Below are 26,151 nucleotides of genomic sequence, written 5' to 3' on the forward strand. Positions count from 1 at the left end.
CTGACGTAATGACAATTCACTAACCAATAAAATGAGGCACCGTATAACGCCATCTAGTTTGGCTGTAAAACTTGGGGCACGATGTTTTTAGTGTAAGGCCTGAGTGGACGCTCGAGTTGGGCGTGCAGCGGGGCGGGGTGGCGTGGCGGCGTGCATGTTAAACAAATGCAAACGTATTGGCAAGGTGCGAAGTCGGTGGAGGGGGAAGTGGCGCTGATCGTCACAAACACAGGTAATCTTATGGAATGCCCGCCATTAGTACTAGCGGCAGCCGCTTGAACTAATTTTACTCCATAAGATTTAACGTAGAAAGTCTGCCAAAATGAGGGCAGCACCAGTCGTGCACCTAGCGAATAGTAGCGGCCTTAGTGCACGCTGCTCAAATGACTCGTGACCCCGACGCCACGCTGCACGCCCCGCCGAACGCTCCGCTTCGAGCGTCCACTCAGGCCTTACACTTAGACTTTTCACCTCTTAAGTAATCTACAATTAAAAACTCTTAACACTCAAAACAACCATATCCCCTATCTATTATGGTTAAGCGAGATTTGGGTACGTATCAGAATTATTGACCTTATCTAAATACAATTTAGACAAGAAACTTGCATGAGCAAGAAGCAAAACTCCTGGAAGTATAAATTGTTTGGATGAAAATGAGAAAACGAAATATTAAAAACCGATTTTTAACTAAGAACCGCACTTAATAAGATACTTTAAGATTTATGTTTTACTGTTAGAATCTGCTGAATGCAACATTTAGCGTTCATGTCATGTGTTTAAGCGATAATGATAGGAAGTTAGGAACTCCGAGATATGACAAGAAATTTAAAATATCGGCCAATGGATTATACCGATACACATATGTAGGTACCTAATGAAGTGTGAGTCGCAATATGGCAAGAACGATAGAGTCATCAACAACTACGCACACTTTGTAGAAAATAACAATAATTATACACCATTCCTCAATTTGAGATCCACGTAGCTACACATAGAAACCTCCCAACCTGGAGGCCGATTCTATTATAAAATGTGTTAACTTTTGATCTTGTTATGATACGATTTGACACGATTCACACGCGCACTAATTAGTGCGAGCGAGATGCCTAGAGTGCATTTAGCGCGCACCAAGCGATCGTCGTTCGAAGCAAAGCGATCGTCAAGGTCGTATTTAAACAAAATCTCAGAAATTGTTATCAGAATCGGCCTCGAGATTAGAAAAGTGTATTAGCTATTTACGAAGAGCGTAGTGGGGAAGCTAAAAGCAACAAACTTCGAACACAAATGTGAACTTTCGTCCACTGACAGATAACTAAAGTGGCATTTAGCCGCCATGTAGCGCCACAGTCGTACACATAGGCAGTAGTTACGCCACAGAAATAAATACTGATGATCCGCTTAATATTATTTACCGCTTATACAAAACGATACCTATAATGGCGGATCATAAATGCCAAATATAAAACTTTTATTCCGAATTTAGTTTGGATTTCTTAGAATTTATATAAGCACTATACAGTGAAGCTCAAATTAATACGGATACTTACTAATTTAAATCAAGAGAATTAAACTGACAAGATCGATTGCCGTGTTGTATAGGTACACTTGTAAGCCACACATAACTTTTATTCATAGAGTTAATAACAGTAGAGAAGAGGGATAAAATGTTAGAAAAATTCGTGGCACGAGTTTCAACAATAGGTATCGGCTACCTATCATAAAAACTTATGGGGCCATACAGTACTTCGGCTGTCGAACTCGGGGGCACGATTTTTTTTATTACATTTTACGCCTCTTCTACAATCAATAACTCTTTGCTTTTAATGCTATCATATTTACACAATACCATTTATTATGACATATAATACATTACATATTTAATTGCAACATCCAGAACAAAATCGCATCGACCAGGTGCGATGTATGTTTGTATTTAACGGCCCCAAAGTATTCGAGGCTTCATATATAAATAGGATTCTGTAAAATCCCATTAGTTAACAAACCTTATTATAAATATTATAATACTTACACGAAATTTACTTTGTTTTTTATTTCATTTTTTATTCTACAGTGCAAGAATATTAACTTCAATGTCCTTACTTCTCGTCACCTCTCGAGGCGCGAAATACCGACCTTAAACTTTTTGACGCCAATGGCGGATATATCCGTAGGTCCAACGCCGAAGACGGATAAATCCGTCACTAACCACAGAGCAACTTAGACCTACGTGCATATCATAAAGTTTACATTCGTATTGCACTTCTTTCTGCACGTGATTGTTTTAAAATTAACAGCAATTGTTTTCAAGCGAATACGTTACATATACTTTCAAGAGGTTTCACCCTGCAAAAAGACGGCAACTGGTTCCAAACATAGAAAAGTTTGTGGTTTATGATTCTATGGATTTGGCATATCTAAAGACATGGTTTCTTTTGACACGTCCATTGTATTTAATATTCTTGCCTTAACATGTACATGCGATAACTGTACAATGCCCGTATATCAAATCAAATCGCAAGCTGCAGTGAAATTTTGTCTTGCCTAGAGCAGCTTCACGGTCTTTGGCAGGCACAATAAAACTTTGGCAATAAACCGGTCTTCACATTGAATGCGGATTATCACGCCGCTCTGCGAGTGGGACATCATTATACATATTACGAATGGACGAATAAAACAAGAAGACCGACAACGTCTATACAAAAACGCGTTACGCCAATATTCAGGTTATTGGCAGTTGTCATCACTAGAGCAGGTCTCAGACCCATCCATTTTTTTCGGCAATAAGATCGCTGATATTCGGGTTCGCGTTCCGCAGCGCCATATATTAAACGGAAACCGAGTTATTTTGACCAGAAGATTTAGTTCCGTCTATTATGTTCGGTCTAAGCACAAGTTCGGTCAAAATACCTCAACATTCATTCAACAGACGGCGCTGACATTTGGAGGAATGCGACTTTGTGTACCTAAACACTATCAAGTTTTATTGTTTTATTTATCCATACTAATTACATACGCAAATAGCACCGTCTTGCTCAAACGCAGGAGCGGTGTGCGGATCCGCTTGTGGGATAACCGTGGAATTCCTTTGCTTTATCGGTACGCACAAACATACAAATCTCACAATAAATGGTCCTTATCTCGTTGCAACAAGGGTTACCAATGGTAAGTAAACTACTTGTATATATGTACCTATTATTAATGGATACACTACATATGTTTTAAGGATTACACAGATTTAATTTGAATCGTGCGTACTTGGAAGAGTGCTCACAGCTAGCAGGAACACTCCGTACACTCAGGCACATTCTGAAGCGGACAATTAAAACATCATTGTAACAGGTACTATCCGTAAGTAAGCACGAAACATGTGCGTTAGGTAAGTACCTTCTAACTACCGAGTTTCTATACTTAAGAAATTATTTGATATTTTATACATTGTTTTTATATCCGGATAGTAACTCTTTTACATGTATTATTGCTTAAGTATATCTTTCGTACAGTATCAATATCATTTCGTATTTATTGTCATGAAGAATGGACAAGACAAAGTTCAAGAACTTTCTAAGCCTGTAGAGTCATCAAACACGCAATCAAAAATATCCGATCAAAATTTAACGTCCTGAATAAGTTCGTGCTCAGATATTTATAAACGTTTGTTTGCTTTAAGGTATCTGATAGCGATTACAAAAATGTGTATGCAATGTTTAATATGATTAACCCTTCCATTATCTGTTACAATCCAAATTCATTGCCGAAAAAACTAAAGCCCATACAATGTTTTTTTTTTTACAAAAATATTAGGTATATTGGTAATTTTTAATTGTAAACTAAATTATAGGTGCTTACACGAAAACCATATAGGTACCTACATACAAACAGCGAATAAAATCCAGCCGTAAAGATAAAGCACATGAACGAACCAAACTGCGTTAGTACAGGTAAAATAATTACAGTAATTTTACATCAAACCTTAAATTAGAAAAAAAATTGAGGGCCGTTAGTTCCACTCACATATTTTACCGAAAGTTTTGATCAAATAATTGGGTTATTGGCGATTAATAGAATGGTGTAATTCGTGAGCAATTGCCCTAGATCGGGACGGCCGGATTGAACAATTCCGCTGTAGACAGCGCCATAGAGAAAAAAATACATAGAGTGCTCACTCCATACATCAGTTTTAGTACCAAAAAGACTATTAGCATCTAGCATCGAGTAGCGGAACTATCAGTACTGCTACTTGACAATAGATGTAGCACCGACAGGAAAGTCTTATCTCAACAGCATAAGACTTTCCGGTCGGTGCTACATCTATTGTCAAGTAGCAGTACTGATAGTTCCGCTACTCGATGCTAGATGTCGACACTGAAATTAATAGTCTGAACTGATGTATGGAGTGAGCACTCTTGTCTTATTATATTTCTCTATGACAGCGCGCAGCAATCGTCAAGTTATGCATGTATTATGTGACGCAGATAGTGGGTTTGAGGCGCTTGGCCCCCGTTAGGTGGCAGGAAACGGAACTATGGCGGGTGTCAAAAAAAAGTTGATCCACGCAAGTAATGTTCCGGATCACTTGGTAATAGTCTCCTTGTTTGGCGTCTGACAATAACTGGTCATAGATAGTGGAGTTCAGCTGTCGATAGAGTGCGAGAGCAATGGAGTTCTGTAGGTATTGTATGGCAACCGAATTGCAATGGTCTTAGATAGTGGGTCGGAGACGCTTAGATCACGTAAGGCGGCAGGAGACGTAAACATGGTAACTGTCAAGAAAAAGTTTGTATAGAATGACTGGTCCTAGTTAGTGGGTTTTAGACGCATGTATCACGTGAGGCGGCAGGAAGGCAGACGGCCGCACTGCCGTGTCACGCCAAACTCCGTTAACTCGAGTTACATGAGTTACGGATAACCAGTCTAAATCGTCTTAAAAACCATTAAATATATATCTACAAAAAGAAAATTTTGAAAATCTTCATTATTTACTGAGAAAAGCATATGACTAACTCATGTAACTTCATTTTTTTGCCGATGGCGTCAGACACAACTCAGTTAACTTGAGTTGCATGATATATGTTCTTAAGTTACCGGAGTTAGGCAACTTAGGCATGACTGGCCGAGCGCTTGGTTTATACGACAACGATATTATTTCGCTTAATACGTGGCACGTCTGATCACGCGTATGTCATGTAACTTGACTTACATGACTTCGTGTGACCACTATAGTATGGAAGTGTTGGTCATGCGAAACCATTTAATTCGAATAAAATGAAAACTATTCAATTATGCGAAAAAATTTTTAAAGATCCTATTCTGTGACCATATTTCCTACATGTAGATTAGAAAAAAATTAAAAAATACGATGAACCGTTATCGATAACAGCATTTGTATCTTTAAAACTTTAAACGTAATTATCTCGAAACTCAACTTTTAAAGTTACATGAGATGCGCGTGACACGGCAGCGCAGGCGGAGTGCCAGCGACAATTGCGTGACGACTGCTCAGACAAGCCAGATGTATTATAGTGTGCGGGAGCCACCGTGTAGTTCTGTAAGTATTGTATTGCGACTAAACCTAGTCCTAGATAGTGGGTCGGAGACGGTTGGATCACGTGAGGCGGCAGGAAGGCAGCCGGCCGCAGGCGGAGTGCCAGCGGTGCTTGCGTGACGACTGCTCAGACAAGCCAGATGTAAATAGTGTGTGGGAGCCACCGTGTAGTTCTGTAAGTATTGTATTGCGACTAAACCTAGTCCTAGATAGTGGGTCGGAGACGGTCGGATCACGTGAGGCGGCAGGAAGGCAGACGACCGCAGGCGGAGTGCCAGCGGTGCTTGCGTGACGACTGCTCCGATAATTCAGCTGTGGACAGGGTGCGGGACCCACCATCGCCGAGCTCTGAAACACCAAACATATATGAGTTATAGATCGTATTCTGCTGTTCTTTTTTATTCTAATTTCTAAGTCATTCGAAAATGTGCCTCCTATATATCACTTATCTCAGGTGGTTGGAAAGTTTCGCAGTGATTTAAAATACAAATCATCTTGATAGTCAGTTCTTGTTAACTGCGCCAGTTACCACATTCAGCGCCAGCGATCCTTTAGGCGGGTTTTCTGTTCGTAGCTGGTTTTTGCTGCATACGGTTTGTCCCATGTTATCGGCTACGCTCGTTGCGCGTAGCTCGCACTGACAGTGAATGTGTTAAACGGTAGTCCTATGGTTAGAGATCCGAACCAGATTCCTATTGCACCATAATGTTCTGGGGTAACTGAATTGTCAAACGTCAACATACAGCTTCATAAGCGAGTCACCGCATAATGTAAGGAGCTATACAACGTCATCTGTAACACCTGTTATATTCGAGACACGAATTTGTGAATTCACTTTACATATCTTACATATCCGATGGATTTGTGACAAAACGCACTATTTACGTCGATATTTACATTAACTTAAAGTATGCACATTATCAATTAATTAAAGCGTAACGTTACTTTTTAAATTTAACTGCTTACTCAAATATTCTCAAACCGGTCATGTGGGTCAACAGCGACATCTATGGCTCGAAACTGCGTTATAGCACTTATCGCACCCCAGTCTAAAGTATTAAAAAAGTTGTCGAATAGTGTTGTATTTGGCATTCCAATAAAATACAGACGTAGTGCATAATCCTTTACCATTGTATTTTCACGGAAACGTACGAAAATGTCATGCTATTTCAGTCAGTCTCAGTACAAAAAGTTGTGAGGTTAACTGAAGTAGCATGACAAATACGCACGTTTCTGAGAAAATACGATGGTAAAGGAAAGGATTATACAAATATGCACTACATCTGTATATATATGTACGTGTCCATTTTCCAACACTGAAAGTGATGAGGGTGATTTATAAACCAGTTAGTATGAGTCGCGAGTTTAAATTCGATTAAAATAAATTAGATTCGATTAATGATTTTATTCTAGAACCTTAGACTAGATCTAGAAGTACCTTACCCCTTTCAGACACTTATTATAACGATTTAAAGTACATTATAAGCATTAGCATGTTGTTTTCACAATAAACGGTAGTATATCTCATCGGCCCATCTATCTTTGATCTAAGAGAGCAAAGGTAATACACATTTGAAGGCACGTGTATTGCTTACACAATAGAAACTGGCACTACACAGAATGATATCTTTAGCACCCGGTATTGAATATAATGAAATACCTAACAGTGTTATAAGGTACGGTTCGAACAATGCTTCTTGTGTGTGACATCTTATTCACATTGATACGATATCAGTATCGTCCGTACTGTCAGTAACACAAGTGACGTTTTGGTTGAAAAAAAGAAACGTTAAAATAAAATATACGTAATAATAGTAATATGTTAATAAAACCAAGTTACATAAGTAAAAATAAAAGTCTAGACATAATATTCCACTTTCATTATGGATAGGTTAGAAATCCTAATGCATCATGCGATGTTTAGCATGCAAAACTAATAGCAATAAATCCAAATATCGCGCAACGTTACGAAACATTGAGTAAGCATCGGAGGCTCGCAATCTAAATAAAATATCACTGCTTCAATGACTATTGGTTTCAGTTTACACTTGAAAGTTATAATAAGGAATAAATTATGTTGAAAATGTTAATCAAACCCTGATTACTAAAGTCAGTGAGTCATTGAGTAAAGTAGGCCGGATTACTCAGGTAACATTCATGATGACCAACGTGTATTTTCAAGTCTATTGTTAGTGGATTACTAAGGCACCAGTACAAAGAGTGCTTTACCACAGATGCATGTAATCAAAAACAAAGATAGTTTGGCTTTATAACACTTTGACTGATTAGTAAATTTCTCGAAAAAGGGTTGCGTCAAAAAAAAACATATAACACAAGTTGTTATAAGTTATCTCAGTTTATATATTGTCTCTTTTGTTCCCAAAAATTTTGGTTTAGTCTAGTTTCTAGTCACGAATTTATATCGACCAAATCTGGGCGGACGAATTTTTTTTGTGTTTTTTTAGGAACAGTAAAGACCAATTGGAATCTCAAGTGTAAGACCTAGTTTGTGATATGCTATATTTTTATTTAGTTGTTAAGGCATATTCACATAAAACAGTAATGGAAATAAGGGTCATAATTCCTGTTAAGGGAGTAAGGGGGAGTCACCCTCACACGCATGCGACGAACCTAACTCAACGAGCAAATTCTAGCCCGCACCCTACCGCAGCCGTCAGCCGCGCCCGCCTCTGCAAAGTTAAGGTTCACCGTGACGAAAATATTTAATAATCGTGCGGAAAGAGAAGAGTCGTGGAATGTATTGGAACCAATACATTCTATGACTCTTCTGTTTTCGCACACACTATACAAATGATTCGCTTTTACGCTTAATATAGCTTAGTCAGTTAGCTGTAGAGATAGCTGTCCCCCTGGATACAAACTTATATGTAGGAGGCAGATGTCACGGCAGCGGAATGGAAAGCGGCTCAGACGAGCAATGGCTCAAACTTAAAAGACGAGTATTGTGAGTTAGGGCTGCACGGTGGAGGTGTGCAGGTCGTGGAGGGTCGCTCGCCTGAGATGATGTGGCACTGACCGTGGCGCAGGTCGCCGGTGAAGTAGTCCTGCGAGCCGTAGTGCCGCTCCACGAGGTAGGGGAGCACGGTGGAGGTGTGCAGGTCGTGGAGGGTCGCTCGCCTGAGATGATGTGGCACTGACCGTGGCGCAGGTCGCCGGTGAAGTAGTCCTGCGAGCCGTAGTGCCGCTCCACGAGGTAGGGGAGCACGGTGAAGGTGTGCAGGTCGTGGAGGGTCGCTCGCCTGAGATGATGTGGCACTGACCGTGGCGCAGGTCGCCGGTGAAGTAGTCCTGCGAGCCGTAGTGCCGCTCCACGAGGTAGGGGAGCACGGTGGAGGTGTGCAGGTCGTGGAGGGTCGCTCGCCTGAGATGATGTGGCACTGACCGTGGCGCAGGTCGCCGGTGAAGTAGTCCTGCGAGCCGTAGTGCCGCTCCATGAGGTAGGGGAGCACGGTGGAGGTGGGCAGGTCGTGGAGGGTCGCTCGCCTGAGATGATGTGGCACTGACCGTGGCGCAGGTCGCCGGTGAAGTAGTCCTGCGAGCCGTAGTGCCGCTCCACGAGGTAGGGGAGCACGGTGGAGGTGTGCAGGTCGTGGAGGGTCGCTCGCCTGAGATGATGTGGCACTGACCGTGGCGCAGGTCGCCGGTGAAGTAGTCCTGCGAGCCGTAGTGCCGCTCCACGAGGTAGGGGAGCACGGTGGAGGTGTGCAGGTCGTGGAAGGTCGCTCGCCTGAGATGATGTGGCACTGACCGTGGCGCAGGTCGCCGGTGAAGTAGTCCTGCGAGCCGTAGTGCCGCTCCACGAGGTAGGGGAGCACGGTGGAAGAGTGCAGGTCGTGGAGGGTCGCTCGCCTGAGATGATGTGGCACTGACCGTGGCGCAGGTCGCTGGTGAAGTAGTCCTGCGAGCCGTAGTGCCGGTCCACGAGGTAGGGGAGCACGGTGGAGGTGTGCAGGTGGTGGAGGGTCGCTCGCCTGAGATGATGTGGCACTGACCGTGGCGCAGGTCGCCGGTGAAGTAGTCCTGCGAGCCGTAGTGCCGCTCCACGAGGTAGGGGAGCACGGTGGAGGAGTGCAGGTCGTGGAGGGTCGCTCGCCTGAGATGATGTGGCACTGACCGTGGCGCAGGTCGCCGGTGAAGTAGTCCTGCGAGCCGTAGTGCCGCTCCACGAGGTAGGGGAGCACGGTGGAAGAGTGCAGGTCGTGGAGGGTCGCTCGCCTGAGATGATGTGGCACTGACCGTGGCGCAGGTCGCCGGTGAAGTAGTCCTGCGAGCCGTAGTGCCGCTCCACGAGGTAGGGGAGCACGGTGGAAGAGTGCAGGTCGTGGAGGGTCGCTCGCCTGAGATGATGTGGCACTGACCGTGGCGCAGGTCGCCGGTGAAGTAGTCCTGCGAGCCGTAGTGCCGCTCCACGAGGTACGGACCACGGTGGAAGAGTGCAGGTCATGGAGGGTCGCTCGCCTGAGATGATGTGGCACTGACCGTGGCGCGGGTCGCCGGTGAAGTAGTCCTGCGAGCCGTAGTGCCGCTCCACGAGGTAGGGGAGCACGGTGGAGGTGTGCAGGTCGTGGAGGGTCGCTCGCCTGAGATGATGTGGCACTGACCGTGGCGCAGGTCGCCGGTGAAGTAGTCCTGCGAGCCGTAGTGCCGCTCCACGAGGTACGGGACCACGGTGGAGGAGTGCAGGTCGTGGAGGGTCGCTCGCCTGAGATGATGTGGCACTGACCGTGGTGCAGGTCGCCGGTAAAGTGGTCCTGCGAGCCGTAGTGCCGCTCCACGAGGTAGGGGAGCACGGTGGAGGTGTGCAGGTCGTGGAGGGTCGCTCGCCTGAGATGATGTGGCACTGACCGTGGCGCAGGTCGCCGGTGAAGTGGTCCTGCGAGCCGTAGTGCCGCTCCACGAGGTAGGGGAGCACGGTGGAGGTGTGCAGGTCGTGGAGGGTCGCTCGCCTGAGATGATGTGGCACTGACCGTGGCGCAGGTCGCCGGTGAAGTGGTCCTGCGAGCCGTAGTGCCGCTCCACGAGGTAGGGGAGCACGGTGGAGGTGTGCAGGTCGTGGAGGGTCGCTCGCCTGAGATGATGTGGCACTGACCGTGGCGCAGGTCGCCGGTGAAGTAGTCCTGCGAGCCGTAGTGCCGCTCCACGAGGTAGGGGAGCACGGTGGAAGAGTGCAGGTCGTGGAGGGTCGCTCGCCTGAGATGATGTGGCACTGACCGTGGCACAGGTCGCCGGTGAAGTGGTCCTGCGAGCCGTAGTGCCGCTCCACGAGGTAGGGCAGCACGGTGGAGGTGTGCAGGTCGTGGAGGGTCGCTCGCCTGAGATGATGTGGCACTGACCGTGGCGCAGGTCGCCGGTGAAGTAGTCCTGCGAGCCGTAGTGCCGCTCCACGAGGTAGGGGAGCACGGTGGAAGAGTGCAGGTCGTGGAGGGTCGCTCGCCTGAGATGATGTGGCACTGACCGTGGCGCAGGTCGCCGGTGAAGTGGTCCTGCGAGCCGTAGTGCCGCTCCACGAGGTAGGGGAGCACGGTGGAAGAGTGCAGGTCGTGGAGGGTCGCTCGCCTGAGATGATGTGGCACTGACCGTGGCGCAGGTCGCCGGTGAAGTAGTCCTGCGAGCCGTAGTGCCGCTCCACGAGGTAGGGGAGCACGGTGGAAGAGTGGAGCTCGTCGGAGCGCCGTGATCGCGGGCTCACTGCTCGCTCGCCGGCCTCCAGCGGCGGCGTCCCTTGAACCCATCTAAAAATAAACAATCACTTTTTTCATATTCATTCATATTTGTGTATTTGTAGACATGCCAAATGCATTATGTCTAGGATTTATTACTATGGTACATGCGGAGCAATTTAATACTTATACAATATAATTTACAATAAGGAAAAAAGGACAATCAAATCATATTATATTTTAGATATGATGTAAGACACTATAATCTCAGTTGGTAGCACTGCTCTCGCCAATAACTGGCAGTAATTTATCTTCGCATAGTTGTAAGCAGTGCTCTTACTAGTAAACTTCCTCTGATTCCGAATAAAATTGCAGTACAATCAAGTGAAAAATATGGTTCCATACTTACAACTTACTCAAAAATATGTCCCATAATTTTTAATTCGCCGATATAAGAGCTATGGCAAATATTTTTGAGTAAGATGTGTGCACCCATATTTTTACACCTGACTGTACCTACATAATAACAATAAATAAATTACACCACAACTTACGAAACGTAATTATTTGCTTAGTGCATACTTCGTATAGCGGTATTATGTATCTCATATTTCGCTGTACGCATATGAGTAAATAGAATTTATTGCATAATTCATTGAGGTATTATAATTTCCGTCCAATGTGAAGGTCGAACAAAATATTCCTAAATAACTTAATATTTACCTAGGTCTTTAGTTTTCAAGCTAAGCTAGTTGGAGATTCTATTGTTTCTACTGCCTATAGGCCCCTAGGGTCATAGAGATAAAAATAGATAAACTAAATAGAGTTATGAACCTTTTTTATGGCACCTCTGGTTTGTGTTTTGTAATACAATAGACTCTCCGACTAGCTTCAAAACTTGACAACTAAATACTATATAACAAGTCAGACCGGCATCAAGTCTATTTTGGCACTACATCGAACAACAACTTATTAAATGCAATTTATATTCAGAATGCATCGAAATAAAATCTATAAACGTGTATAAGTTTTGTAAAGGCATTTGAGTCAGTGGTATACATGTCTACGAAAGAAACACTCATTTATAATTATATAGTAAATGTGGTACGTCGACTGATATAATGAATTGTGTTATTAAATTAATCTGTGCAATAAACAACAAGGTATAATAAATCTGTTGTAAACAAAGTTAATTTATTTCGGAGTGAGCCTGTTTACGGTAGCTTGTTTATTAGCTATCTTAATATAAATTAAACGAAGATAATGCATATATTACGTAAGCAATATGCAAGCCAGTGTAGTTTATCTAGTCTATTATATTTTTAGCCTTGCGGACAGTTGGATTCTACGCTAATTTGAAAGACGTAAACCTGATAGATTGCACAGAAGACATTTAAGGGAATGAGAGTGCATTCTGTAAAACAATGGACGATTTGTTTTTCTTAGGTGGGATGCTAGTGAGTTATTTGTTCAGGTGTTTGCGTAGTTATTCGTACCTACTTTTGAAAATCTCTGTATTATTGCAAATTTCAAACAAGATAATTCAAACATTATACGAAAATAAAATACACAATTATTAACTAAGATTGAAAAAGGACTCCGTAGAATGAACGCTTTGAACGTATACAATGTTATCTAATTCAAACGTATCTCTACTATACGACTCTATTAAGTATAGGGCGTGTTGTTTCAACTGTTAACCATATTTTGCGAAGTGAATATACAAGGTCATACTGAGCAGGTTTTATTATTGGACCAACCTCGAAATCGCGAAAAAAATGGCTTTTTATACCTACATTTGGGCTGGTCCGATGTCGATATTGTTGATGTTTTCTACGTTTCACGGAACAGCATGGCAATCAGCAGCAACCGCAGTGTAGATACAAATACTTATACAGTGCTTCTCTTTCACTCGCAATCGAAAAAACAGAGAGCGATTAGCTATTGTACTTACGCGTGTCTTCGTATCTCATGAAGCCTCCGCTGCGGCTCGCGCTGCAACATCGCAATAAGTAGGGACCGTAATGTGGACCCTAGGTTAGCGGGCGGCGGCGCCGGCTCGCCGCGACTAGGGTTTGCAATCCGGATCCGAAATGTATGAAATTATCCGGATCTGGATCCGGATTCGCGGAAATTCCTATACATTTCGGATCCGTCGTGCAAACCCTAGCCGCGACCGATCGCCTCCAGGAGCCGGTACACGTTGTCTCCTTCTAACAGGTAGCGCCCGGTAGGCAAGTACAATGCTTCTCTAACACTCCTGTTCGTAAAAGACAGTGTTGCTGTACTTACGCGTGTCTTCGTATCTCATGAACGCTGGGCCTCCGCAGCGGCTCGCGCTGCAACATCGCAATGAGTAGGGACCGTAATGTGGACCCTAGGTTCGCGGGCGGCGGCGCCGGCTCGCCGCGACCGATCGCCTCCAGGAACCGGTACACGTTGTATCCTTCTAACGGGTAGCGCCCGGTAGGCAAGTACAATGCTTCTCTATCACTCCTGTTCGTAAAAAACAGTGTTGCTGTACTTACGCGTGTCTTCGTATCTCATGAACGCTGGGCCTCCGCAGCGGCTCGCGCTGCAACATCGCAATGAGTAGGGACCGTAATGTGGACCCTAGGTTCGCGGGCGGCGGCGCCGGCTCGCCGCGACCGATCGCCTCCAGGAACCGGTACACGTTGTCTCCTTCTAACGGGTAGCGCCCGGTAGGCAAGTACAATGCTTCTCTATCACTCCTGTTCGTAAAAAACAGTGTTGCTGTACTTACGCGTGTCTTCGTATCTCATGAACGCTGGGCCTCCGCTGCGGCTCGCGCTGCAACATCGCAATGAGTAGGGACCGTAATGTGGACCCTAGGTTCGCGGGCGGCGGCGCCAGCTCGCCGCGACCGATCGCCTCCAGAAGCCGGTACACGTTGTCTCCTTCTAACGGGTAGCGCCCGGTAGGCAAGTACAATGCTTCTCTATCACTCCTGTTCGTAAAAGACAGTGTTGCTGTACTTACGCGTGTCTTCGTATCTCATGAACGCTGGGCCTCCGCTGCGGCTCGCGCTGCAACATCGCAATGAGTAGGGACCGTAATGTGGACCCTAGGTTCGCGGGCGGCGGCGCCGGCTCGCCGCGACCGATCGCCTCCAGGAACCGGTACACGTTGTCTCCTTCTAACGGGTAGCGCCCGGTAGGCAAGTACAATGCTTCTCTAACACTCCTGTTCGTAAAAGACAGTGTTGGTGTACTTACGCGTGTCTTCGTATCTCATGAACGCTGGGCCTCCGCTGCGGCTCGCGCTGCAACATCGCAATGAGTAGGGACCGTAATGTAGACCTTAGGTTCGCGGGCGGCGGCGCCGGCTCGTCGCGACCGATTGCCTCCAGAAGCCGGTCCCTGTTGTCTCCTTATAACGGGTAGCGCCCGGTAGGCAAGTACAATGCTTCTCTATCACTCCTGTTCGTAAAAGACAGTGTTGGTGTACTTACGCGTGTCTTCGTATCTCATGAACGCTGGGCCTCCGTTGCGGCTCGCGCTGCAACATCGCAATGAGTAGGGACCGTAATGTGGACCCTAGGTTAGCGGGCGGCGGCGCTGGCTCGCCGCGACCGATCGCCTCCAGAAGCCGGTAAACGTTGTCGCCCTCGTACGGGTAGCGGCCCGTCGTCATGTTGTATCTGGGGACAAAGTGTCTGTAGAACAATCACGTAGAATGATGTTTTGCGACAGCAAATAAATGTGCAAATTCCCGAATCACGTGTGCTTACAAAATTTTATAAGTTCACTCATCGGATCGGACCCTTACTTAGAATAACTAAAAAGTATTCTCTTTCAAACAAAGTTTAATTTATTGGTCGAGCTTTCTACTAATTGGGGAACATACGTAAAAAATAGACTAACCAATTAAGAATCTCCTTGGAGCCGGTTAAAAAAAGGACAACATAATAGCCATCTCTTGGCACGGAATATTAGTTGTGCTATTTATATATTTATAACTACATCATTAATATTTTTATAACTAATTCGTGTGTGTGTAACAACTATAGGTAACTATTCAACGGGAATTTACCTATACTTACTTAAATGTAGTAAAAACAAATGGCAATCAGCAATTCATATATAAAAAGTTACGAGTTTTTTTATACACCTAAATTAAGTAAGTTGCCCAGAAAAACGTTTCTAAAGATTTAGCACATACCTACGACTAACAATAGGTAAGTATTCAGTATACCTACACATGACAAAACAATTAATAAGAAGTAAATAAACTTACTTATTATTCAGTATCTCTTATCAATAATATACAATACAAACGCGTTGCACATGCGATTATAAAAAGGAAAAAACCATCTTACAGTCATACATAATACCTAACTCTTAAGCAGAGTTTCCTCGTAAACAATAAATAACGCATGGCGTATTCAAAAAGCGTTACATTAAATGGAATAATAACATAAACGGGACACAAAGTTATGTGCAACGATTTCTGGTGCCTACATCCTATTGAATTTTGCACAAAATAAGTATATAACGTTCTTGCGATATAATATATGTACCTATTTAAATATTATATGCAAATCCAAAACGGAATGGATCCAGGGCGTTCGACGGATCATTGTCCAAAAATAGCTTTTGTTGCCTAACTCTTGTATTAAAACCAGAAACACGTTTGGTATGTGAGTCACCTCAAATATGTTCACGCGCAAATTCATACAAAAGGCTACCAATATCGAACAATAAATATTTGTGTCGATATTAATAGCGACTGCTGCTTTAGATAAAACAAACTAGTATACTCTACTACGGTTTTTAATGCATGGTAAAAATAATTAAAGGAAATTAAAGAGGCTTTATCGAGTAACTTCAATATAGGTTTTTTTAAGGAAGCATAGTTTGACATTTGATATTCTTTACGCCCATGAATCTAAGTAGTATATAACTGGATCTGGCATGAGGGGTAGGGGAAATGACCGAAAGGGATAGTCTTATGTATCTTTCAGTAGGAGTAGCAGCGAAACCGCTATTATTGTTTGTCCTTGTCAGTCTTACATTTTTTTATTCCCCACCGTAAATTTAGTATGTATTATGGTGGGCAACAAATAAATTCGACCAATCATAGTGTCGCATTGCCTATGTTTAGTCCCTCACGGAAGCACGCGTATACCACTTCTATAGGATCCTACCTTCTATGTTTGCCACAGATGTTGTATTAAAAGAGCATTCGAAAACTATGTTAGCCTGTGTATTTTATTAGCTCTATCAAACTACAGAAGATTGAAAGTATTTCAACGTCCATACTCATGATAGACATTTATAACGCTACTTTTAATAGATTTATCTGCGAGTAGATTAGCTAGACGTAAACAACGTGATGGCATGCATGGTCAGGTGACATTACCGTGACATTGCTGGACTTACAATGTAGCGCTACACCAATTGTCCCCATTGAATGTTTAATGTCCACTCTGGGTCGGAGGGTAATAGTAATCAAGTATTGCTAAATTAACTAATGTAGCCATAGGCGAAGTTGCATAAGCGAGGTCCTTTTCTTTCAATATTCTCAAGGTAATAAAAGGGTTGCCTCTCGCGGGGCCCCGTTAAGTGCAAGCCCGTGGGCGAGGGGCCACTTCGCCTACGCCTAGTTACGCCACTTCAATGCAGCGCGATTGCTCCAAATGTCTATCTGCAGCTCGCATCTGCTTGGCGCCGTAAGCAGCACGAAGACCATGATGTCCTTGAAACATTCTAGCAGTCCTAAAAATAGGTAGGTACTCGTTTTTCAAGACCCTAAATCTGTCTAAAATCTGTGTAAGGTTTTCCCCTCTTGGTTTTAAGGTACAACTTTAGTGATGGTGAACTTAGAATGTAACGCCACTGCTTCAAATGCCGACTTTGAAGCAAAAAATTTGCTAAGAGATTGAGATATATATATATATTTGCAAGACTACAGCACGAACACTAGGTCCGAGGATACAAAATGAACCTCAATGGCCGCTGTCGCCGCCGCGCCAAATACCCACAGCTCAGGATGTCCGGAAGGATTTCCGCTGGCGCATAAGCGCTGATTGCCTAGTGGTAAGAGCGTGCGACTTGCAATCCGGAGGTCGCGGGTTCAAACCCCGGCTCGTACCAATGAGTTTTTCGGAACTTATGTACGAAATATCATTTGATATTTACCAGTCGCTTTTCGGTGAAGGAAAGCATCGTGAGGAAACCGGACTAATCCCAATAAGGCCTAGTTTACCCTCCGGATTGAAAGATCAGATGGCAGCCGGTTTCGAAAAAACTAGTGCCTATGCCAATCCTTGGGATTCGTTTCCAAGCGGATCCCAGGCTCCCATGACCCATGGCAAAATGCCAGGACAACGCGAGGAAGATGATGATGAGTTGTGAAGTCACAATTCTCACGAGACACCTTCTGTCTCTTTTGCACAGTACTAAATACCCACAGCATACAGTACCCCTTACTTCATGTCATAAATAAAAAGTATTTGTTTAAAAATGAACTTTAATAGTTGCTATATAGGGCTGCGCATGCGGTAAAGGGTTAAGTAGATACCTAAGTTTAAGTTACCTATCAACTACCTAGCTTGCATATACATAAAGGAGCCTCGTCTGCCAACAAACCACTCTGTGGTTTGGCAGAAGAATATATGTAATTAGTTGTAAGCAAGATCTCTGAATAAACGTTTTTTTTTTTTTTTTTTAAATAGAAAGAGGTGTGTATTGGCTTGGTTGAGAGGTGAATAACAGTGATGGAGAACTTACAGTGTGACGCCGCTGCTCCAAATATCGACTTTGAACCCCGAGAACTGCTCAGCGCCGTTGGCGATCTCCGGAGGCTGGAAAGCGGGCGAGCCCTGGCCTGTGTAGCACGTGTCCTCCGGCGAAAACATGTCTAGTGCCTGCAACCAAAATCCTTCATGTAGTCTGGCTGGAAATCTGATGTGATGTTATAGCTGGTCAAGCAGATCTTGTCAGTAGAATAAGGCGGCAAATTTGAAAAATGTAGGCGCGACGGGATATCGTTCCAAAGAAAATTTGAATTTCGCGCCTTTTTTACTGACAAGATTTGCTTGACCAGCTATACTTACGACTATCGGTAAGAAGTCAAGACTTCTTTTTTTTTTGCAAAACCTTTAAACCAAAATATATTTTTTCTCTAAAACCGCATTTCATTTTCGTGTGGTAGGTAAAATAATTACGCAAGCGAATAGGGGTCCTTGGCGTTTAAACGGTAACATCAGGGTAAAATTAGTTAAACAATATAGGACCAAAGATTCAATTTTAAAAGTCAGATTTTTATATGTAAGAGAGAAACATCTTGACCTAAAATCAAAGAGGCTTCTATCTAGTTCAATTGTTTTGCCCAATAGCTGTGTTTAAAGAGGATTGCATCAATAAATCATTACACAATGACATGCTGGCAATCCTCCAGATCTACTCGCGCTATCTATTTATCGTCTTATCTATGTGTTGCGATATTTACCTGGCATTGGATAACTTTTATTTACGTTCTGTTTTAATTGATTGCGATGACGAAACTGTACACAAATACATATTTACTTATAGAACATAATAATAGACGTTGTTGTATATATAGAGCTGGCAACTCAGCAGCAGTCTCCCGCCATTATGGACAGCAGCTGTCAATGTCATGTTCTGTTCGTGTGTTCTAAAATAAAGCGTTGCATGTCGAATATTATCTGGTCGTATTAATTAATTACACCAAGTTAATTAGCGATACAACATTGGCGACGAGCGCGAAACGATCCACATTAGAGAAATGAAACTGTGTGAAAGTTGTAAATAAAAAGTGTATTACGTTTTACCATAATACATGTGTCGGCTTAACCTCCAAACAATTCAATGGTGAAATCGGTTGAAAATCTTATTCAAGCTGGTAAGAAATCTTGGATTCAAGAAAAAACTAAGCCAGAATTAGTAGAAATAGCTAATCACTTAGCTCAAACACCCATATTTTCGGTTGAAAACTCGAAGATTGATGAAGTTCGGCAGTACTTGCGCGATTACGTGGACAAGGGTAAAATTGTAGCAAATCAACATCCCAGTATGACTTCAATAACTACGTTAGACGCTTTTAATGGAGACAACTGGATTGCATACCAGCAGCAGTTTGAATGTTTCGTGCTTATGAATGATATACCGGAAACAAAAAAGGTACCACTACTAATAACAAAACTGAGCACGACCGTATACGACCTGCTAATTACTTTATGTACGCCAACTTCTCCAGTAAATGAGACTTATACAAACATATGTGATAAGTTAAAAAAACATTATCATCCCGTAAAGAACCAAGCCTTACATCAAGCAGAATTTAGAAGCAGATGTCAAAAAGCAGATGAAACTATAGACCAATATATAATAGAACTGAAAAAACTGTCTAAAAACTGTAACTTCACTAAATTAGACGACGAGATCAAAGAAAGGTTGCTAAATGGAACATACCATGATACTGTAAGATTTGAACTATTAAAGCAAGCCGATCAGTCATTGGAAATGTTGACAAGCATTGGTAAGACAGCTGAAACAGCATACAAGTTGGCATTTACTAAGGAAAAGGAAACCCAAATGTTCAAATTTCAAGATGCATCAAGAAAAAAGGGAACTGGTCAAAGAGCAATGCCAACAAACAAGCAAAATTCTGGAATGACATGTTATTGCTGCGGTAAGGGTGGACATATGAAGGCACAATGTTCACTGCGTCACAAATTTTGTAGTGAGTGTGGTGTTAAGGGACATATTTTTAAAATGTGTGGTAGTAATAAGCAAATAAAAGTAAAAAATGTGAATGTAGTTGAGTCTGATCAACAAAGTGATTATTGTAATGTTGTTAAAGAAAACCTCTCGGAAGATACTGATTATTTTGATGTGTTTTATTTTAGCAATAACAGAAAAATTTCACCGGCTATGTTAAACATTTCTGTAAATGGAATCACCATGGACTTTGAAGTTGACACAGGGGCAGATGTGAGTACTATAACTTTAGCAGAAAAACAGAAACATTTTCCGAATTTAGAGATCATCAAGAAAAATGTTATATTTACCAACTTTGATCAGTCAACTTCAATGCCCTTAGGTGTTATTGAAAACCTATGTGTGGAGTATGGGTCTGTAAAGGCAAATAACCAAAGACTATTTGTTGTAAAAGATGAAATGCCTAAAATTATTGGAAAGGATTGGCTATCCTTACTGCAACTATGGCCCCCAAAATTTGAGCAAAATTCATGTGAGGAAACAAAACAAAATGTGTGTGAAAATACATCTAAGGATAAATTAATTACTAAAATAAAAAATGAGTTTGCTACCATTTTTGAGCCTGGCATGGGTGTATATAAGGGTGAGCCAATCCATTTGTCAATGAAACCTGATGCTAAGCCAGTGTTTATGCCGGTGAGATCTGTCCCATATGCTTTAAAAGATAAAGTTAGAGACGAAATTAGAAGATTAGTTGATCAAAAGCGTATTGAGCCAGTGGAATACTCTGAGTGGGGTACACCGGTGGTCCCAGTCTTGAAACCAGATGGGTCAGTTCGATTATGTGGGGACTATCGGATAACAATAAATAAATATTTGCAGATTGATCATTATCCACTGCCAACTATTGATCATATTTTAATGAAAATGCAGGGAAATAATTATTTTTGTGAACTTGATTTACAGGAAGCCTATCTGCAGGCTCCATTAGATAAAGAATCCCAGAAATTAGCAACCATTGTCACGGAGGAGGGCATATACAAATACTTATACTTACCTTTTGGGGTCAGTACCGGCCCAGGGTCATTCCAAAGACTAATAACACAAAAATTAAACGGCTTAGACATAATAGTCTATATTGATAACATATATGTATATGGAAAAACCTTATCAGAAACTAATCAGAAGTTGAGGGAGGTATTAAAAAGATTATCGGATTCAGGGTTAAAACTAAAACTTAATAAATGCAAATTTTTTGAAGAATCTCTAAATATTTTTGGTTTTGAAGTAAACAAAAGTGGGGTAAAAATTATTAAAACCAACATTGAACCTTTGTTATCATTACCACGCCCTGACTCTGTAAAAATGTTAAAATCTTTTCTGGGAAAAGTAAATTACTTTAACAGATTCTTGCAAAACATGGCAATAGTACTGAAGCCACTGTATGACTGTCTAAGAAAGGATAAATTTGTGTGGACTGAGGAATGTGACAGTGCATTTCAAAATATAAAAAAAGCTCTTGCTAACACATCCTCACTCTCACATTTTGATCCACATGCAACAATAATACTGACATGTGATTCATCAGATTGTGGAGTAGGTGCCGTGTTATCTATAAAAGACCAAAATAATGTTATAAAACCGGTGGCATTTGCCAGTAAAAAATTAAATGATACCCAAATTAAATATCCCATTCTCGAAAAAGAAGCTTATGCTGTGATTTTTGGTGTGAACAAATTCTATGACGTTGAATTTTATATAACTGTAATTCGATACTCTTAATGAATGGTTAGAAAATGGGCATGTCTACGAAGCTGGAGGTGTAAAGGCAATTATTTAGGTTTCTCACTAGGTATATAGATATAGGTACTTAGGTACCTCTTTTTTTAGCATTACAGAAATAAGTCACAGCAAATATGTAACAATTATATAGCAAGGATATATTCTTTACATTATTTTGGTTTCATAAGTCCTAATAGAAAGTTACAATTTTTTTAAGCGTTTTTCGATAAAAAAGAATCGTCTAGATTGTTAACCCTTTTTCTAAGGCTAAAAAACTAGGTATAATATTATCCTGAGATTAATATACGGATACGTATTATTATACGGTTATAGATGTTTTCCATGTATTTATCTATTATATTCATATATTGTTGTCTAGGAGGATTGGTGTTGCTGAGGTCATTCTGAACATTATTCTTGATCTTGAATTATTAATTATTTTAGATAAATTTTACACAAATCGACTTTGTCCCAATCTCATTGTGTAAAATTTATCTAAAATAATTAATAATTCAAGATCAAGAATAATGTTCAGAATTACCTCAGCAACACCAAAATCAGTAATCTTCAGTGTGGAGTCAAGGGTCAGCAGCAGGTTTCCTGGCTTGATGTCCTTGTGCACAACTCCCTGCCCGTGCAAATACTCAAGCCCGTCTAGTAGCTGCGTGAAGTAGTCGTGGGCTTGCTGCTGCGGGAACTTCTTGCCCGGACTCGACTCTAACATGTCCTGGTAATATAGAAAGATAAGATAAGATAAGATAAGATAAGATAAAAGATAGTTTATTCAAGTAGGCATAATTACAATGCGCTTATGAACGTCAAATACAGTTACACCGGCTCCAACCCTACACCTCTGCCCCGAGAAGATTTAAATCCCTCCTCAATTGGAGGAGGGTATAAAGGCTCAATATGTCACTTGTTTAAACCTTTAAAGCACACAAATAGTCTCATTCAGTTCAAGTCACCTTGGCGCTCAATTTTCCTAATAATTCTTCTGAGGAAAAACATGCATAAAGAGGGTTTGACAAAGTCATACTTTTTAGGATAGGTTGTATAGAAACATTGATCTATGTATGAGGAAATATATGATCTTATAAAATAAGAAAAAAACTCGATGATGGTCAAGGGTAAGACAAATTAATTCCATAAATAGAATATGAATAACTTATTTGATTAATGACATAGGTTTGCATAGCATGTTTGGTCACTTCTTCAAGGAGTTAAACCTAATAATAAAATTTAAATTAGTGTGATTGTATTTTCTCATGCATGCCATTTAATCTTAATTAACAATCATCTCTAGTCCAGAGTTTTACCTGCCTACAGACAAACCAAAAAGAATAAATAGGAAAGGAAGAGCTTCTGTATAAAAAAAACAGTTATCATGTTAAAGTTTCTCAAATGTTAATGTGTGTTAAACTATACCATATATATGACCAGCCATAGTAGCATAGTAAAGGAAGAGAGGTTTATACCTCTCTTCCTTTACTATGGTCGTAAACATGTAAAAAATATGTTTCTGACTATATTATTATCCCAACATGGCAAATCAACTGACTAAATTTATTTTATATTACAAACAGACATTGTTCAATATCTATTTACAACAAAATATATAATAATAATGGCAAGAAAACATTTTGCAGGTGTCTCTACAATTACTGATAAGTAACATGAGAGTTGTTTGCAACAAAATCCAATAAGAAATAGGATTCCATTAAGTCAGCTCAAAAACAACTTTGTAATATAAATGTCAGACTTATTTGAAATGGCAAAGTAAATGTAAACAACAATGTGTACACTCAAGCATGTATTAAATGTATAGAGCTAGCCGGGCAGTAGGAAATATTGATCCAGTAAACAGAGGAAGGTCAAGCAAACACTCAATTTGCTGGATGTATATCAATATTAGACAAATGGTGTTGTTTAATTACTTCCTTGTTGTTATCATGAAATTGTTTACTAATAAATGTATAAATTATTTATATTGGAGAATATTATCTATTCAATATGAATTAGATAATTAACAATAATGTTATCATACATGATCTGATTGAATGTAAGATTAATTAATTTAAATGATAAATGTATTTTAACTAGGTTCCATTATATATATATTTTTTAATAATAATAATCTTTATTTCCAAAAATACAAATTACAGAGTGTGGCGGGGTCTCCGCACTAGGCTTCGCCTGTGTCGCGGTGTACCAGGAATACATTTTAACCAACAGAATGATAGTTACTAACCTAAATTTTAGTCAATATAATGCAGTTTTTTATTAAAAGTAAGCAAACTCACCTGTAGCACACCCACACAGAACTCCATGACAAGGTACATCTTCTGTTTTTCATCATTATATAAAACATCGACTAGTTCTATCACATTCTTATGTCTAAGTATCCGGAGCAGCTGTATCTCTCGCTGCACGTTCTGCTCTCCATTGGGTATCCTGCGGAGCTTGCGCTTCTTCAGGATCTTCACCGCGCGCCGGCACAGCGACTCCGAGTCCAACATCTCCTTCACTTTCCCGTACGAACCCTCCCCTAATATGTCCCCCATAACGTATTTCCCGACCATTTTGCATTTTTTCTTCTTACTTCTATAAATTATATCTGCACTATCGACTCTATGGAAAAATAGGTTAGTTTGGTCTAAATTAAGATCTAGGTCCTCGATCTGGTCGTCGTCCAGCCAGGTGACGGAGCGCAGCTCGGGGCTACCCTCCAGCAGGTTCTCCTCGCTTTCTTGCGGCGCGATGATGCTTGCAACTTCGTATTCCACATTTTCAGCATCTGGAAAACTTTCACTACTACTGATTTTTCTGCACATTCTCGGATCCATTATCTATCAAAACAATACATTTGGAATAATGTCTGTGAATCTATGCGTATTGAAGGCCGCTTTGCCACAAATTTAAGCTGTATTTCTAGTCACATTGAGCACTATTTCTCAATCGAAACGTATTGGAAATGGATGGGTATAAAACTATTTCGTTTTCTAATTTCGATAAATGTAAATAAAGCTGTAAGTAAACCAAGAAATTCAACGAAACCACAAGGATGAATGAATGAAATATGACAGTTCTTACGGAGTTAAATCTTATATGGCTATGGAGAACGTAACTAACACTATACTGTTTTACAAAAAAGTACTGTAAAACATAGTGGCAAGATCAAACATAGCGTGATATCAATAAGTACTTAAGGCATTTTTATTCTCAACTATTTACGTATGACTCTATAGGCTATGGACTAGTACCATTCGTATCGGGCTGTTTTAGCCACATATTTCACCGTCATTGCGTAAATTTTAAATATAGCAGAGGATCTACCGCGACCACGTTCGACGTGTTGCCTCTCTGTCGCACTTGTGAATTCGTACGTAAGTGTGACAGGGAGGCAACACGTCGAACGTGGTTCGCGGTAGGCCCTCTGGTCAAGCAGATCTTGTCAGTAGAAAAAGGCGGCAAATTTGAAAAATGTAGGCGCGAAGAGATATCGTCCCATAGAAAATTTGAATTTCGTGCCTTTTTTTACTGACAAGATTTGCTTAACCAGCTATAGAAAGTAGCATTCGTTCACGTTGATATAAAAGCACTACCGCACTGCCGCGAGCTTGGTGCGGTGTGGTAGTGTGTTAAGGCTTTAATATCTGCGTGTAGTAACTTCTTCTGAGAGGATGACCTTAACCGTTTTGGGCGGGAATTTAGCGTTGGCGGGAACCTTCTCAACCTTCCTTTTCACTTACTTCAAAAAGGCTCATTCTTAGTAATGATAAGTTCTTGATCGTTTCTAATTTCATAAACACTGATATATAGCAGAGTACATCTTTTATTGCCCTTTTTCACAGAACTTGTTGACGACTAGTACTGGGACGCTCAGCTCATGGGACGCTTAGGATCACTATATAGGACGGTAGGGTGAGGTCAAGCAGTAAAAGTTAGCTGGAAGAGATCCCTTAACGGGATAAGTTCGCCTTTGTACACATTTACTGGATAATCTCTGTGTTATGTACTTGTTTTGTGCAATAAAGTGTTTACTACTACTACTACTAAAGTTTAATGTCTTTTATATAGGGATTATTATTCTCACTTATATTATACCTATCTATGTCTCTAGGTATCTCTCTTCAAATCTCCATTTAGAGTCGATAAATTGAATAGGTATTGTTAGTGTTGTGTGTCGACAGAGTAACAATTTACATACCTAGTGCGCAAAACGTTCAAGGTGATAAACACGACCAATAGTGCGGGTAATTCGAAAAACTAGCGCGGCTAGATCAACTACTCAACTCAACTGGTCAACTTTAGCCAGTCTTCGAGACTACGGGGACAATGCCGTCCTCGAAACGTCGAAGGTAATTTAACAATAGATTTTTGTTGTAAATAATTTTTCACAGAATATTTTGGTAGGAACTTATTTATTACACAGCATTTGTAC

At 41.5% G+C, this 26,151-nt stretch overlaps 1 protein-coding gene across 1 annotated transcript; it reads right to left on the reverse strand.

The window, feature by feature from the left end:
• Positions 1-5,469: 5,469 nt before the first annotated feature.
• LOC134650348 (serine/threonine-protein kinase STK11) lies at positions 5,470-24,868 on the reverse strand. Its single transcript, XM_063505310.1, has 7 exons — positions 24,011-24,868; positions 22,252-22,437; positions 17,976-18,112; positions 14,696-14,884; positions 12,720-12,722; positions 11,141-11,295; positions 5,470-5,890 (listed from the first exon to the last, which is right to left on the reverse strand). The coding sequence occupies exons 1-7, from the start codon at positions 24,551-24,553 to the stop codon at positions 5,775-5,777; spliced, it is 1,329 nt and encodes a 442-aa protein (XP_063361380.1). The 5' UTR covers positions 24,554-24,868; the 3' UTR covers positions 5,470-5,774.
• Between the last annotated feature and the right edge of the window lie 1,283 nt (positions 24,869-26,151).

This window comes from Cydia amplana, chromosome 8, assembly GCF_948474715.1.
Source record: "Cydia amplana chromosome 8, ilCydAmpl1.1, whole genome shotgun sequence".
NCBI lineage: Eukaryota > Metazoa > Arthropoda > Insecta > Lepidoptera > Tortricidae > Cydia > Cydia amplana.

What these genes read in the sequence shown, in the direction of transcription:
- LOC134650348 (XM_063505310.1), bottom strand. Translation starts at nt 24,553, where the DNA reads ATGGATCCGAGAATGTGCAGAAAAATCAGTAGTAGTGAAAGTTTTCCA. An exon ending in TCTGTGTGGGTGTGCTACAG is followed by an intron (nt 22,438 to 24,010) that starts GTGAGTTTGCTT and finishes CTATATTACCAG; the next exon opens with GACATGTTAGAGTCGAGTCC. An exon ending in TGGAGCAGCGGCGTCACACT is followed by an intron (nt 14,885 to 17,975) that starts GTAAGTTCTCCA and finishes CTTTGTCCCCAG; the next exon opens with ATACAACATGACGACGGGCC.